Genomic DNA, 17651 nt, shown 5'->3' on the forward strand with positions numbered 1-17651 from the left:
CACCCACACATATATGCACTTATGTTACGTTTGGGGGTTTTGTGTAATCTTCAGGTCTAAAATGATTTTTTAACATGTGTGGGGAAAAAAATGGATTAAAAAAAAAATATTTTTTTTTGCACATAAATAAAGTTACACCCAAGCACAAAAAAAAATTGGGGTAGTTTATTGCATTCTTGTGCCCTAAAATTCACCTAAAATTGGAACTACCACTATTTGTTCTCTCTAGGGTGTCTGCTTTTTAATAAATTCCCTCCCCCCCAATAATAAAGTTACACCCAAGCACATAAACTCCCCCCCCCCCACCACCAATTTTTTTTTGAGGCCCCCCCCACCCACACATATATGAACTTATATTATATTTGGGGGTTTTGTGTAATCTTCAGACCAAAAATGATTTTTTAAACACGTGTGGGAAAAAAATGATTGGTCCTGATTTGTGACGCCCCTTTTTGCTCGCACATCTCTGGAGCTGATTGGCTATCTCTGCCTGGGTGTATCCGGAGCATCCTCGGCAGACATCACCATACGGCCCTCCTCAGAGGCGCGTGTACGAGGCCGCGCTGCACCAATTATACACGTCATTCAGCACTGCGGCCCCGGTGGGGCGTATTATTCACAGTCGGAAGGATCGGGTGGGGGGGTGTTAGGAAGGGCGGGGGAGGGGGTCGTACCGTGAGTCGGTGTCTTTTCTCTTCTGCGCACCCCTGTCGATCTACCTCTGTCATACTCTGAGCCCAGGTCATGTCCCTCACCTTCAATCAGCGTGTAATATTTGCCGCTCTCGTGCTCGAGGAAGTAGCTGGGCGATTCGGAACCCTTCACCCCCATCTTGCTGACGCCGTACTTATTGATGTCATCGCAGGACACGATGCCGATGTCATCTCTGTGTGGAAGAAGGACAAGGCTGTGAGAAGAAGGACAAGGCTGTGAGAAGGACAAGGCTGTTAGAAGAAGGACAAGGCCGTTAATAGAAGGACAAGGCCGTGAGAAGAAGGACAAGGCTGTGAGAAGGACAAGGCTGTTAGAAGAAGGACAAGGTCGTTAATAGAAGGACAAGGCTGTGAGAAGAAGGACAAGGCCGTGAGAAGAAGGACAAGGCCGTGAGAAGAAGGACAAGGCCGTGAGAAGAAGGACAAGGCCGTGAGAAGATGGACAAGGCCGTGAGAAGAAGGACAAGGCTGTGAGAAGATGGACAAGGCTGTGAGAAGAAGGACAAGGCCGTGAGAAGAAGGACAAGGCCGTGAGAAGGACAAGGCCGTGAGAAGAAGGACAAGGCCGTGAGAAGAAGGACAAGGCCGTGAGAAGATGGACAAGGCCGTGAGAAGATGGACAAGGCCGTGAGAAGATGGACAAGGCTGTGAGAAGATGGACAAGGCTGTGAGAAAATGGACAAGGCTGTGAGAAAATGGACAAGGCTGTGAGAAAATGGACAAGGCTGTGAGAAGAAGGACAAGGCTGTGAGAAGAAGGACAAGGCTTTGAGAAGAAGGACAAGGCCGTGAGAAGGAGGACAAGGCCGTGAGAAGGACAAGGCTGTGAGAAGGACAAGGCTGTGAGAAGGAGGACAAGGCTGTGAGAAGGAGGACAAGGCTGTGAGAAGCAGGACAAGGCTGTCAGAAGAAGGACAAGGCTTTGAGAAGATGGACAAGGCTGTGAGAAGAAGGACAAGGCTGTGAGAAGAAGGACAAGGCCGTGAGAAGGACAAGGCTGTGAGAAGAAGGACAAGGCTGTGAGAAGATGGACAAGGCTGTGAGAAGAAGGACAAGGCTGTGAGAAGGACAGGGCCGTTAGAAGAAGGACAAGGCTGTGAGAAGAAGGACAAGGCTGTGAGAAGAAGGACAAGGCTGTGAAAAGATGGACAAGGCTGTGAGAAGATGGACAAGGCTGTGAGAAGAAGGACAAGGCCGTGAGAAGAAGGACAAGGCCGTGAGAAGAAGGACAAGGCTGTGAGAAGAAGGACAAGGCTGTGAGAAGAAGGACAAGGCTGTGAGAAGATGAACAAGGCTGTGAGAAGAAGGACAAGGCTGTGAGAAGGACAAGGCTGTGAGAAGGACAAGGCCGTGAGAAGAAGGACAAGGCTGTGAGAAGAAGGACAAGGCCGTGAGAAGAAGGACAAGGCTGTGAGAAGAAGGACAAGGCCGTGAGAAGGACAAGGCCGTGAAAAGAAGGACAAGGCCGTGAGAAGGACAAGACTATGAGAAGAAGGACAAGGCTGTGAGAAGAAGGACAAGGCTGTGAGAAGATGGACAAGGCTGTGAGAAGATGGACAAGGCTGTGAGAAGAAGGACAAGGCCGTGAGAAGGACAAGGCTGTGAGAAGATGGACAAGGCTGTGAGAAGAAGGACAAGGCCATGAGAAGGACAAGGCTGTGAGAAGATGGACAAGGCCGTGAGAAGGACAAGGCTGTGAGAAGAAGGACAAGGCCGTGAGAAGAAGGACAAGGCTGTGAGAAGATGGACAAGGCCGTGAGAAGAAGGACAAGGCTGTGAGAAGGACAAGGCTGTGAAAAGAAGGACAAGGCCGTGAGAAGATGGACAAGGCCGAGAGAAGATGGACAAGGCCGTGAGAAGAAGGACAAGGCCGTGAGAAGATGGACAAGGCTGTGAGAAGATGGACAAGGCTGTGAGAAGATGGACAAGGCCGAGAGAAGATGGACAAAGCCGTGAGAAGATGGACAAGGCCGTGAGAAGAAGGACAAGGCTGTGAGATGGACAAGGCTGTGAGAAGATGGACAAGGCCGTGAGAAGAAGGACAAGGCTGTGAGAAGGACAAGGCTGTGAGAAGAAGGACAAGGCCGTGAGAAGAAGCACAAGGCCGTGAGAAGAAGGACAAGGCCGTGAGAAGGACAAGGCTGTGAGAAGATGGACAAGGCTGTGAGAAGGACAAGGCTGTGAGAAGAAGGACAAGGCCAAGAGAAGATGGACAAGGCCGTGAGAAGATGGACAAGGCGGTGAGAAGAAGGACAAGGCCGTGAGAAGAAGGACAAGGCCGTGAGAAGAAGGACAAGGCCGTGAGAAGAAGGACAAGGCCGTGAGAAGAAGGACAAGGCCGAGAGAAGATGGACAAGGCCGTGAGAAGATGGACAAGGCCGAGAGAAGATGGACAAGGCCGTGAGAAGATGGACAAGGCCGTGAGAAGAAGGAAAAGGCCGTGAGAAGATGGACAAGGCCGTGAGAAGAAGGACAAGGCCGTGAGAAGAAGGACAAGGCCGTGAGAAGAAGGACAAGGCCGTGAGAAGATGGACAAGGCTGTGAGAAGAAGGACAAGGCCGTGAGAAGGACAAGGCTGTGAGAAGATGGACAAGGCCGTGAGAAGAAGGACAAGGCCGTGAGAAGAAGGACAAGGCCGTGAGAAGAAGGACAAGGCCGTGAGAAGAGGTCCTCAAAGGAGGACACCAGGCAAACAGAAAAAACAATACAGGAGCTGATTTACATGCCTTAGTATATTTGTCCATCCATTCCTGAGATTTACGTGGCTCTGCCACACAGCACAGCCCCACCAGCCAGGGACAGAGACCTGATTTTACTCACATTTACTTACAGGCAGGACTTTTTTTCAGTGGGAACGCAGTTCCGGCACCTCCAGAACTGAATGTATGTAATAGCAAGGGGTGCTGGAGGGTCTATTGTTGCTGGGGGAATCTATTGTTCAAGCACTGAATGTATGTAATTGCAAGGGGTGCTGGGGTGTGCTGGAAGGGTCTCTGGATGCTGGCTGCTGGGGATCTATTGTTGCTGGATGGGCTAGAGGAAGGGGGTCTATAGTTGCTGGTGAGGTCCTCTAATAATCATGGGGGATCTATTGTTGCTGGAGTGGGTGTTATGTTGCTGGGGGGGTCAGTTGTTGCTGGGGGGGGGGTCAGTTGTTGCTGGGAGGGATTTACTGTTAAGGGATGGGTTTTTGTTGCTGGCTGCTACAGGGTCTATTGATGCAGGCTACTGGGGGATCTATTATCGCTGCAGAGGATCTATTTTTGCTGGAGAAAGGGTCTAGAGTTGCTGGGGAGGTCCTCTGTTGCTCGTGGGGGATCTTTTTTTGCTGGAGTGGGTCTTATGTTGCTGGGGGGGGGGGGGTCAGTTGTTGCTGGGAGGGATTTGCTGTTGAAGGAGGGGTTTTAGCACTAAAGTGAACCTGTCATTTCACTCTGCAAAGGCAAAGCACCGCTTTACAGTATCTCACAAAAGTAAGTACACCCCTCACATTTTTGTAAATATTTTATTCTATCTTTTCATGTGACAACACTGAAGAAATGAGACTTTGCTACAATGTAAAGTAGTGAGTGTACAGCTTGTATAACAGTGTAAATTTGCTGTCCCCTCAAAATAACTCAACACACAGCCATTAATGTCTAAACCGCTGGCAACAAAAGTGAGTACACCCCTAAGTGACAATGTCCAAATTGGACCCAAACCCGTGTCAATATTTTGTATGGCCACCATTATTTTCCAGCACTGCCTTAACCCTCTTGGGCATGGAGTTCACCAGAGCTTCACAGGTTGCCACTGGAGTCCTCTTCCCCTCCTCCATGATGACATCACAGAGCTGGAGGATGTAAGAGACCTTGCGCTCCTCCACCTTCCATTTGAGGATGTCCCACAGATGCTCAATAGGGTTTAGGTCTGGAGACATGCTTGGCCAATCCATCACCTTTACCCTCAGCTTCTTTAGCAACGCAATGGGCATCTTGGAGGTGTTTGGGGTCGTTATGTTGGAATATTGCCCTGCGGCCCAGTCTCTGAAGGGAGGGGATCATGCTCTGCTTCAGTATGTCACAGTACATGTTGGCATTCATGGTTCCCTCAATGAACTGTAGCTCCCCAGTGCCGGCAGCACTCACGCAGCCCCAGACCATGACACTCCCACCACCATGCCTGACTGTAGGAAGACACACTTGTCTTTGTACTCCTCACCTGGTTGCCGCCACACACGCCTGACACCATCTGACACCAAATAAGTTTATCTTGGTCTCATCAGAGCACAGGAGATGGTTCCAGTAATCCATGTCCTTAGTCTGCTTGTCTTCAGCAAACTGTTTGCTGGCTTTCTTGTGCATCATCTTTAGAAGAGGCTTCCTTCTGGGATGACAGCCATGCAGACCAATTTGATGCAGTGTGCGGCGTATGGTCTGAGCACTGACAGGCTGACCGCCCCCCCCCCCCCTTCAACCTCTGCAGAAATGCTGGCAGCACTCATACGTCTATTTCCCAAAGACAACCTCTGAATATGACGCTGAGCACGGCACTCAACTTCTTTGGTGTACCATGGTGAAGCCTGTTCTGAGTGGAACCTGTCCTGTTATACCGCTGTATGGTCTTGGCCACCGTGCTGCAGTTCAGTTTCAGGGTCTTGGCAATCTTCCTATAGTCTAGGCCAGTGATGGCGAACCTTGGCACCCCAGATGTTTTGGAACTACATTTCCCATGATGCTCAACTGCACTGCAGAGTGCATGAGCATCATGGGAAATGTAGTTCCAAAACATCTGGGGTGCCAAGGTTCGCCATCACTGGTCTAGGCCATCTTTATGTTGAGCAACGATTCTTTTTTTCAGATTCTCAGAGAGTTCTTTGCCATGAGGTGCCATGTAGAACTTCCAGTGACCAGTATGAGAGAGTGAGAGCGATAACACCAAATTTAACACACCTGCTCCCCATTCACACCGGAGACCTTGTAACACTAATGAGTCACATGACACCGGGGAGGGAAAATGGCTAATCGGCCCAATTTGAACATTGCTACTTGTACTCACTTTTGTTGACAGCGGTTTAGACATTAATGGCTGTGTGTTGAGTTATTTTGAGGGGACAGCAAATTTACACTGTTATACAAGCTGTACACTCACTACTTTACATTGTAGCAAAGTGTCATTTCTTCAGTGTTGTCACATGAAAAGATAGAATAAAATATTCACAAAAATGTTAGGGGTGTACTTACTTTTGTCAGATACTGTATATTAAGAATGAACACTCTAAATATCCTGATGATTGTGGCCGTGACCCCACTGCAGCCAATCCCATTGTCACCTGAATTTTTAAGCGAGTGTACCGGGGAGGATAGGAATGTTGCACAAAGAAGGATAATACATAACAAAAAGGGAATTACGCACAACATTGATAGGTTTGTACAACAAAATACTTACCTTGGGCCATAAAGTCCAGACACAGGGGAGAGGATGAAGACATCATGTAGGGTGGAGCTGTCCACCTTGGATTGCATTCCCATTGTTCCGGTGGGTGTTGTGTTACCACTTGTAGGACTGGTTGGAATCACAGGCTGAAAACAAAACATATGTGTATACATGTAAGTATGTACTGTACATGGGAACACCATATTACATACACAGGGTCTGTTTCCCATATAGTAGAACCATGTGGTCATTGAATCTCACTATTCCATTCCTTCACTGTCAGTGTGCTCATACTAACTGAACACAAGATTTGCCCAGGTAAAAAATGAACTCTAGGATCCTCAGGGGCTGGGCTGATTCTGACCACTTGGATGACCTTGGCCACACCCCTATGGCACTTCCAAACATAACCATACATTTTACATCACTAATATCTTGAGGAACTCATATAGTGTCTGGTCATCAAGTCAGAGAAAGCTATACTTCATGTCATGTATGGGTGTAGGACTGCAATACAAAGCAGCAAAGTATATTGTAAAGGAAATCAAGTCTATGGTTGGGGGGGGGGAAAGGTGGCTCTAAAGGTCGAGAATAAAAGGTGGGTGGGTCTATGAGCAGCAGATGAATGGTGAGTTTATGGAGGATGAAAGGTGGGTTTATGAGTTATGGGATAAATGGTGATTCTATGGAGGATGAAAGCTGGGTTTATGAGTTATGGGATGAACGGTGAGTGTATGGAGGATGAAAGGTGGGTTTGTGGGTTCTGGGATGAACGGGGAGACTATAGGGGATGCAAGGTGGGTCTATGGGCGGGAGATGAAAGGTGTGTCTATGGGTGGGAGATGAAAGGTGTGTCTATGGGCGAGAAATGAAAGGTGGGTCTATAGGCAGGTGATGAAAGGTGGGTCTATGGGCCAGAAATGAAAGTTGGGTCTATGGGCGGGTGATGAAAGGTGGGTCTATGGGCGAGAAATTGCAGGTAGGTCTATGGGCGGGAGATAAACAGTGGGTCTATGGGTAAGGAATGAAAGATGGGTCTATGGGCGGGAGATGAAAGGTGGGTCTATGGGCAGGAGATGAAAGGTGGGTCTATGGGCGGGAGATGAAAGATGGGTCTATGGGCGAGAAATGAAAGGTAGGTCTATGGGCGAGAAATTAAAGGTGGGTCTATGGGCGAGAAATTAAAGGTGGGTCTATGGGTGAGAAATGAAAGGTGGGTCTATGGGCGGGAGATGAAAGGTGGGTCTATGGGCAGGAGATGAAAGGTGGGTCTATGGGCGGGAGATGAAAGGTGGGTCTACGGGCGAGAAATGAAAGGTGGGTCTATGGGCGAGAAATGAAAGGTGGGTCTATGGGCGAGAGATAAAAGCTGGATCTATGGGGAAGAAAAGAAAGGTGGGTCTATGGGCGAGAGATGAAAGGTGGGTCTATGGGCGAGAAATGACCGGTGGGTCTATGGGTGGGAGATAAAAAGTGGGTCTATGGGTGGGAAAAGAAAGGTGGGTCTATGGGCGAGAAATGAAAGGTGGGTCTATGGGTCAGAAATGAAAAGGCAAGTCAGCAGGCCAGGAATGAAAGGGTTGGTCTACAGGTGGGGAGAAATGTAAGTCTAAGGTTCCTTAGACTGAAGAGTGAGTCCATGATCAAGGAATCAAAGGCAGGTCTATGGCCAGAGGATACAAGGTTGGTCTATGTGTGGAGGATTAAAGGTGGGTCCACAGGTTGGGATGAGAGGAGAGTATACGGGATGGACAAAACTCTGGTCTATAAGTGCAGATGAACATTGGGTCTATGGGAGGTGTTTGAAAGGCCACAGATGTGCCAAGCTTGTAGCATCATACTCAGAAATACTGGAGGCTGTAATTGGTGCCAAAGGTGCTTCACCAAAGTATTGAGCAAAGGGTGTGAATACTTATGTACATGGGATTTTTTTTGTTTTTTATTTTTGATAAATGTAAAAAGATTGCACACAAACTTCTTTCACGTTGTCATTATGGGGGATTGTTTGTAGAATTTTGAGGAAAATAATTACTTAAATCCATTTTGGATTAAGGCTGTAATATAACAAAATTTAGAATAAGTGAAGCGCTGTGAATACTTTCCAGACGCACTGTACTTCATACATGGGTGTAGGACTGCAATACAAAGCAGCAAAGGATATTGTAAATGAAAGTCAGGTCTATGGGTGGGGGGAAAAGATGCTCTAAAGGTCAAAGATAAAAGGTAGGTTTATAAGCAGCAGATGAATGGTGAGTTAATGGAGGATTAAAGGTGGGTTTATGGGTTATGGGATGAATGGTGAGACTATGGAGGATGAAAGGTGGGTCTATGGGCGGAAGATGAAAGGTGGGTCTATGGAGGAGAAATGAAAGGTGGGTCTATGGAGGAGAAATGAAAGGTGGGTCTATGGAGGAGAAATGAAAGGTGGCTCTATGGGCGGAAGATGAAAGGTGGGTCTATGGAGGAGAAATGAAAGGTGGGTCTATGGGTCAGGAATGAAAAGGCAAGTCTGCAGGCCAGGAATGAAAGGGTGGGTCTGTGGGTGGAGGGGGTCTGTGGGTGGAGGAATAAAGGTGTGTCAACAGGTGGGGATAAAAAGAGAGTATATGGGATGGACAAAACTGTGGTCTATAAGCACAGATGAACATTGGGTTTATGAGCTGTGAATGAAAGGCGGTTCTAACGGTGGAGGACAAAAGGCAGGCCTATGAGCAAAGGATGGAAAGCAGGATTATAGCAAGAAAAAGAAAGGCGGGTCTATGGGTGGAGGATGAAGGGTGGGTCCATTGGTGGGAATGAAAGGCAGGTCTACAGAAAAAGGCAGGTCTATGGGCAGAGGATAAAAGGTGAATCTATAGGGAGAAGAGTAAAATTAGGCTCACCTTTAGAGATGAAAAGTGGGTATATGGGGTGGATGAAAGGCTGGTCTATGGTTGGGGGATGTAGGTAGGGCCTATGAACTGCAGAGCAAAAGTGGTTCTATAGGTGATGGATAAATGGTGGGCCTATAGGCAAGGGATTAAAAATAGGTCGATAGCGAGAATATGAAAGGAGGTTCCATGGGTGGAAAATGAAAACTTGGTCCATCGGAGAGAAGGAAAGGTGGGTCGAGGAACAGACAATGAAAGGATGGTCAATGGGCAGAGGATCAAGAGTATGTCTGCTGGATTTAGATAAAAGTGGTGCTATTAGTGTTGGACGAAAGGCAGGCCTGTAGGCAAGACATAAAAATAAGGTATTCGACCAGAAAATGAAAGGTGGTTCCATGAGTGGAAGACAAAGGAAGGGTTGGTCCATTAGAGGAAGTGACGGGTGGGTCTAGGGGCAGAGGAATAAAGGAGGGTCTATAGGCAGAGGATAAAGAATAAGTCTATGGGCTTTGGAAGAAAGTTGGTTCTATGTGTGGAAGATGAAGAGTTGGTCCATCAGAAAGAAGGAAAGATGGGTTGAGGGGCAGAGGATAAAAGGATGGTCTATGGACAGAGGATAAAGAATGTGTCTAATAGATTTGGATGAAAGGTGGTTCTATTGGTGGTGGATGAAAGATGGACCTATAGGCAAGAGTTGAAAATGAGTTCTTTCGCCAGAGGATGAAAGGCGGTGTATGAGTGGAGGATAAAGGATGGTTCAATCAAGGTTTGTCTACAGGCAAAGAGTAAAAGGAGGGTCTACAGTGAGGGGAAAAAAGTATTTGACCCCCTGCTGATTTTGTACGTTTGCCCACTGACAAAGAAATGATCAGTCTATCATTTTAATGGTCAGTTTATTTTAACAGTGAGAGACGGAATAAGAAGAACATTCAGAAAAACACATTTCAAAAAAGTTATAAATTGATTTGCATTTTAATGAGTGAAATATGTATTTGACCCCTTCACAAAACATGACTTAGTAGTTGGTGGCAAAACCCTTGTTGGCAATCACAGAGGTCAGACGTTTCTTGTAGTTGGCCCCCAGGTTTGCACACATCTCTGGAGGGATTTTGTCCCACTCCTCTTTGCAGATCCTCTCCAAGTCATTAAGGTTTGGAGGCTGATGTTTGGTAACTCCAACCTTCAGCTCCCTCCGCATATTTTCTATGGGATTAAGGTCTGGAGACTCCATGACCTTAATGTGCTTCTTCTTGAGCCACTCCTTTGTTGCTTTGACCGTGTGTTTTGGGTCATTGTCATGCTGGAAGATCCATCCATGACCCATTTTCAATGCCCTGGCTGAGGGAAGGAGGTTCTCACCCAAGATGTACCATCCCCCCGTCCATCTTCCCTTTGATGCGGTGAAGTTGTCCCCTTAGCAGAAAAACACCCCCAAAGCATAATGTTTCCACCATGTGTGACGGTGGGGGGTGGGGGATGGTGTTCTTGGGGTCATAGGCAGCATTCTTCCTCCTCCTCCAAACACGGCGAGTTGAGTTGATGTCAAAGAGCTTGATTTTGGTCTCATCTGACCACAACACTTTCACCCAGTTCTCCTCTGAATCATTCAGATTTTCATTAGCAGACATCAGTCGGGCTGTACATGTGCTTTCCTGAGCAGGGGGACCTTGCAGGCGCTGCAGGATTTCAGTCCTTCACGGTGTAATGTGTTACCAATTGTTTTCTTGGTGACTATGGTCCCAGCTGCCTTGGGATCATTGAGAAGATTCTCCCCTGTAGTTCTGGGCTGATTCCTCACCATTCTCCATCATCATTGGAACTCCACGAGGTGAGATCTTCCATGGAGCCCCAGACTGAGGGAAACTGACAGTTATTTTGTGTTTCTTCCATTTGTGAATAATTGCACCAACTGTTGTCACCCTCTCACCAAGCTGCTTGGCGACGGTTTTGTAGCCCATTCCAGCCTTGTGTAGGTCTACAATCTTCTCCCTGACATCCTTGGACAGCTCTTTGGTCTTGGCCATGGTGGAGAGATTGGAATCTGATTGATTGATTGCTTCTGTGGACAGGTGTCTTCTATACAGGTAACAAGCTGAGATTAGGAGCACTCCCTTTAAGAGAGTCCTCCTAATCTCAGCTCATTACCTGTATATAAGAATCTGCTGATTGATAGGGGATCAAATACCTTCTTCACTCATTAAAATGCAAATCAATTTATAACTTTTTTGAAATGCGTTTTTCTGGATATTTTTGTTGTTTTTCGGTCTCTCACTGGCAAAATAAACCGACCAATAAAATTATAGACTGATCATTTCTTTGTCAGTGGGCAAACATACAAATTCAGCAGGGTATCAAATACTTTTTTTCCCTCACTGTATGGGCAGAAGATGAAAGGTGGGGTTAAGGGACGAGAATAAAGGGTGGGCCTATGAGCAGAAGATGAAAGGTGGTCCTAGAGGTGATGGAGGAAAGGCAGGTTTATGAGTGGAGAACAAGGATGAACCCATGGGTTGGGATGAAAGGTGGATCTGTGGGGTAAGGATGATTGGATGGTCTATGGGCAAAGAATATAAATCAAGTATATGGATGGAGGATGATTTGGCATAATGACACCCGACCCCTTTTTCCCATATCGCTGTTCCTCCACTCTAGCACCCTCTGTTGGTGGATTATAGTCCACCTCCCATTCCTAGTCGTAGCCCTGCTCAGTAATAATTCCTTCTCTTCTATGTAGCCTTTTGGATAAATGTCGGCCGAGCCCTAAAAATATTCCAATAACCCGATGTCTCAGAAACTGAAATAATCGTGCTGAAGGAGTAATTAAAACCTCCCATGCACGGACAGGTTTTGTTAACTGGTCTAGGGATTGCTTGTTGCTTTTCTATTATCTGCACAAATCTATTTTATGCAGCGTTGCTCGGCAGTCTGACAGCTCCACGCATAAAAGCTCACAGCACGACGAACGTCTAGAAACACAATATAACGAGGCGGAAAACAGACAACGGAACAAAGGCGTCTATCTCCCAGAAAGGAACCCCCCCCCTCCCCTCAATTTAAGCTCGTTGGTGAAAATTACACGGGTTTCCTATCAGGAGATAAACAGGCGCTCTTTATTCAGTTATAGCGAAAGGTGAAGACCCCAAATAATGACATTTCCACCGAAAAAAAAAAAAAAATCCTTCAGATGCTGAGCACCATCTCCGCTCCAGACACTGCAGGACATTTCGCTGTCTTCCGCCCACACAATTGGTAAAATCGTCTTCGGCTCCAGCTGCAGCAACTATAAAAAGGATTTCATAATCCCGTGCTATATTTAGCTGTTTGATATGTTCAGGTTGCCAAAGTATAAACGCGTCCTGGATTCTGAGGGAATTAAAGATTAATCACGGGCACCCCGCTGAGAGCGCCGCACCAGAAAGAAAACATACACAAATCTCCGCCGAAAAGCCTCGTCTTCTCAATTCATTTTCATGCAGCTTGATTTCTTTCTGAACTTCAAACATTCTTACAGGAAATGCCATGAAAATGACACCACAGATCCAACGATATCCAACGATACCCAAAGAGACCCAACGATACCCAATGAGACCCATTAATACCCTATGATACCCAATGAGACCCAACGATACCCAATCAGACCCAACGTTACCCAATCAGACCCAACAATATCCAATGAGACCCAACAATATCCAATGAGACCCAACGATGTCCAATGAGACCCAACGATACCCAATGAGACCCAAAGATACCTAATGAGACCCACTGATATCCAATGAGACCCAACGAAACCCAATGAGACCCAACGATACCCAATGAGACCAAACGATACCCAATGAGACCCAACGATATCCATTGTGACCCAACAATATCCAATGAGACCCAATGATACCGAATGAGACCCAACGATACCCAAAGAGACCCAACGATACCCAATGAGACCCATTAATACCCTATGATACCCAATGAGACCCAACGATACCCAATCAGACCCAACGATACCCAATCAGACCCAACGTTACCCAATCAGACCCAACGTTACCCAATCAGACCCAACGTTACCCAATCAGACCCAACAATATCCAATGAGACCCAACGATATCCAATGAGACCCAACGATATCCAATGAGACCCAACGATGTCCAATGAGACCCAACGATACCCAATGAGACCCAACGATACCCAATGAGACCCAAAGATACCTAATGAGACCCACTGATATCCAATGAGACCCAATGATACCCAATGAGACCCAACAATATCCAATGAGACCCAACGATACCCAATGAGACCCAACGATACCCAATGAGACCCAACGATATCCATTGTGACCCAACAATATCCAATGAGACCCAATGATACCGAATAAGACCCAACGATACCCAATGAGACCCAACGATATCCAATGTGACCCAACGATACCCAATGAGGCCCAATGGTAACCAATGAGACCCAACGATACCCAATGAGACCCAATGGTAACGAATGAGACCCAACGATACCCAATGAGACCCAATGGTAACGAATGAGACCCAATGGTAACCAATGAGACCCAACGATACCCAATGAGACCGAACGATACCCAATGAGACCGAACGATACCCAATGAGACCCAACGATATCCATTGTGACCCAACAATATCCAATGAGACCCAATGATACCGAATAAGACCCAACGATACCCAATGAGACCCAACGATATCCAATGTGACCCAACGATACCCAATGAGGCCCAATGGTAACCAATGAGACCCAACGATACCCAATGAGACCCAATGGTAACGAATGAGACCCAACGATACCCAATGAGACCCAATGGTAACGAATGAGACCCAATGGTAACCAATGAGACCCAACGATACCCAATGTTAACCAATGAGACCCAAGGATAGCCAATGAGACCCAATGGTATCCAATGAGACCCAACAATTACATAATAAGACTTAGACGTCCCCAAAGGAAGCGGGAAGTGGCTTAGTCCTATCACAGTGTACCTCCTCAGGGTGGTGGGCGCCGTCTTTATTATAAAGCGTAATTTATTATAGTGACTAATTAATATATAATTGTATAGAGTTATAAAATAGGAATCAATAAGAAGGTGGCTTCAATCATGTAACCAGTCTAAGGATAGGCTGCATTCTCGGTGATGACACCGCTCTCTAGTGAAGGGATAGGCTGCATTGTCAGTGATGTCACCACTCTAGTGAATGGATAGGCTGCATTCTCAGTGATGTCACCTCTCTAGTGAATGGATAGGATGCATTCTTAGTGATGTCACCGCTCTCTAGTAAAGGGATAGGCTGCATTCTCAGTGATGTCACTGCTCTCTAGTGAAGGGATAGGCTGCATTCTCAGTGATGTCACCTCTCTAGTGAATGGATAGGCTGCATTCTTAGTGATGTCACCGCTCTCTAGTAAAGGGATAGGCTGCATTCTCAGTGATGTCACTGCTCTCTAATGAATGGATAGGCTGCATTCTCAGTGATGTCACCGCTCTCTAGTGAATGGATAGGCTGCATTCTCAGTGATGTCACCACTCTCTAGTGAATGGATAGGCTGCATTCTCAGTGATGTCACCTCTCTCTAGTGAATGGATAGGCTGCATTCTCAGTGATGTCACTGCTCTCTAGTGAATGGATAGGCTGCATTCTCAGTGATGTCACCGCTCTCTAGTGAATGGAAAGGCTGCATTCTCAGTGATGTCACCGCTCTCTAGTGAATGGATAGGCTGCATTCTTAGTGATGTCACCGCTCTCTAGTAAAGGGATAGGCTGTATTCTCAGTGATGTCACCACTCTCTAGTGAATGGATAGGCTGCATTCTTAGTGATGTCACCGCTCTCTAGTAAAGGGATAGGCTGCATTCTCAGTGATGTCACCGCTCTCTAGTGAAGGGATAGGCTGCATTCTCTGTGATGTCATCACTCTCTAATGAATGGATAGGCTGCATTCTCAGTGATGTCACCTCTCTAGTGAATGGATAGGCTGTATTCTCAGTGATGTCACCGCTCTCTAGTGAATGAATAGGCTGCATTCTCAGTGATGTCACTGCTCTCTAGTGAATGGATAGGCTGCATTCTCAGTGATGTCACCTCTCTAGTGAATGGATAGGCTGCATTCTCAGTGATGTCACCGCTCTCTAGTGAAGGGATAGGCTGCATTCTCTGTGATGTCATCACTCTCTAATGAATGGATAGGCTGCATTCTCAGTGATGTCACCTCTCTAGTGAATGGATAGGCTGCATTCTCAGTGATGTCACTCCTCTCTAGTAAAGGGATAGGCTGTATTCTCAGTGATGTCACCGCTCTCTAGTGAATGAATAGGCTGCATTCTCAGTGATGTCCCCCCTCTCTAGTGATTGGATAGGCTGCATTCTCATATATCACATAAATAGTCTAGGAGGACATTGGGGTGTCAGTGTACGCTCTGCAGAACATCACACCTACCTGAAGTGCAAGTGGTTTCCATCTGACGTTCTTCAGAAGTGCGGGCGCCGATGCCAGAGTGTTCTGAGGTCTCTTCTTCAGTGTCAGGATCACCCCACTGGGATCTTCTCTCAATGCATTCACCAAGTTTTTTAATTGCCAACCAACCTGGAGAGACACAAATCAGATCAATCGTCATTTCTGGAATCAGAACAACGAATTGTAACACATCAGCACCTCCGTCACACGGATTTCAGCATGTTTGCCAGCGAGCGAAATCCCATATAATCTCTTATATCTCTGAGGACATTCCCCACCCCATCCAACCACTACAGCCAACACAATGCATAGCAATGGTGGAAAAATCTCCTCATTGTGGGAGGGGCAGAGACACAAACTACTCAAGGGGGGGGGATCTTCCCATTGTGGGAGGAACAAAGAGATACAAACTACTGCAGGAAATCTCCCCATTGTGGGAGGGGCAGAGACACAAAATACTGCAGGAAATCTCACCATTGTGGGAGGGGCCGAGACACAAATTACTGCAGGAAATCTCACCATTGTGGGAGGGGCAGAGATACATCTACAGCAGGAAATCTCACCATTGTGGGAGGGGCAGAGACACAAACTACTGAAGGAAATCTCCCTATTGTGGGAGAGGCAGAGACACAAACTACTGCAGGAAAACTCACCATTGTGGGAGGGGCAGACACACAAACTACTGCAGGGAAATCTCACTATTGTGGGAGGAGCAAAGACACAAACTACTGCAGGAAATCTCACTATTGTGGGAGGAGCAAAGACACAAACTACTGCAGGAAATCTCACCATTGTGGGAGGGGCAGGGACAGAAAATGTTGTAAACACATGGCAAAAATGTATCGCATTTTTCCTGTGTTTCTGCAACAGAGCCGTGTGAAAGCAGCATTTGGATACAAAGTAACCGACAGCCTGACACTCACTCATCACTTTCAACTTCATACTGTGTATTTATTTATTATGTAATATTTATTTGTTAAGTAATTATTAAGTTGGCTTGGAAGAGCCAACTTACTGATATTGTATTTAAACTTATTATTCTTCTTCTTCTTATTATTTTTCTGGCCGGTAAATTTTTGGACACTATCTCCTCCTAGACCGTTCAAGCTACATAATCCAAACTCGGCACAGACCTTCATACTGTTCTGACTCGGTGTGCTATATCTTTTCAGACTGGTTTGAGTTACGGTTTTCCTAAAAATTCAAATTAAAAACCCAAAAAATGCCCATAGACTTTCATTGACAGGATGTTCAGATGACCCAACCTCCAAATCCCATTAGACTCAATCAAGCCTTGATGCTAATCAATGTAAACTCATTCATACTCATCTAATCTATCTATCTATCGATCGATCTTCAAACCTTTTCGATCGATCGATCAATCTTCAAACCTTTTCGATCGATCGATCTTCAAACCTTATCGATCGATCGATCTTCAAACCTTTTCGATCGATCGATTGATCTTCAAACCTTTTCGATCGATCGATCTTCAAACCTTTTCGATCGATCGATCTTCAAACATTTTTGATCGATCGATCTTCAAACATTTTTGATCGATCGATTGATCTTCAAACCTTTTCGATCGATCGATCGATCTTCAAACCTTTTCGATTGATCGATCTTCAAACCTTATCGATCGATCGATCTTCAAACCTTTTCGATCGATCGATTGATCTTCAAACCTTTTCGATCGATCGATCTTCAAACCTTTTCGATCGATCGATCTTCAAACCTTTTCGATCGATCGATCTTCAAACATTTTTGATCGATCGATCTTCAAACATTTTTGATCGATCGATTGATCTTCAAACCTTTTCGATTGATCGGTCTTCAAACCTTTTCGATCGATCGATCGATCGATCTTCAAACATTTTCGATCGATCTTCAAACATTTTTGATCGATCGATCGATCTTCAAACATTTTTGATCGATCTTCAAACATTTTTGATCGATCGATTGATCTTCAAACCTTTTCGATCGATCGGTCTTCAAACCTTTTCGATCGATCGATCGATCTTCAAACCTTTTCGATCGATCGATCTTCAAACCTTTTCGATCGATCGATCGATCTTCAAACCTTTTCTATCGATCGATCGATCTTCAAACCTTTTCGATCGATCGATCTTCAAACCTTTTCTATCGATCGATCGATCTTCAAACCTTTTCTATCAATCGATCGATCTTCAAACCTTT

General features: G+C 46.1%; 1 protein-coding gene across 1 annotated transcript in view; it reads right to left on the reverse strand.

Moving 5' to 3' along the window:
• The window catches only part of LOC309559874 (connector enhancer of kinase suppressor of ras 2-like), a 655275-nt gene that overhangs the window by 185892 nt on the left and 451732 nt on the right, over positions 1-17651 (reverse strand). The window contains exons 9-11 of the mRNA XM_082263301.1: positions 15441-15587; positions 6140-6273; positions 675-886 (exon numbers count right to left, since the gene is read on the reverse strand). Coding sequence (XP_082119427.1) covers positions 675-886; positions 6140-6273; positions 15441-15587 — 493 coding nt within the window. The remainder of the gene's footprint in view (positions 1-674; positions 887-6139; positions 6274-15440; positions 15588-17651) is intronic.

Source organism: Pelophylax lessonae (assembly GCF_965119305.1).
Source record: "Pelophylax lessonae genome assembly, chromosome: 7".
Taxonomy (NCBI): Eukaryota; Metazoa; Chordata; class Amphibia; order Anura; family Ranidae; genus Pelophylax; species Pelophylax lessonae.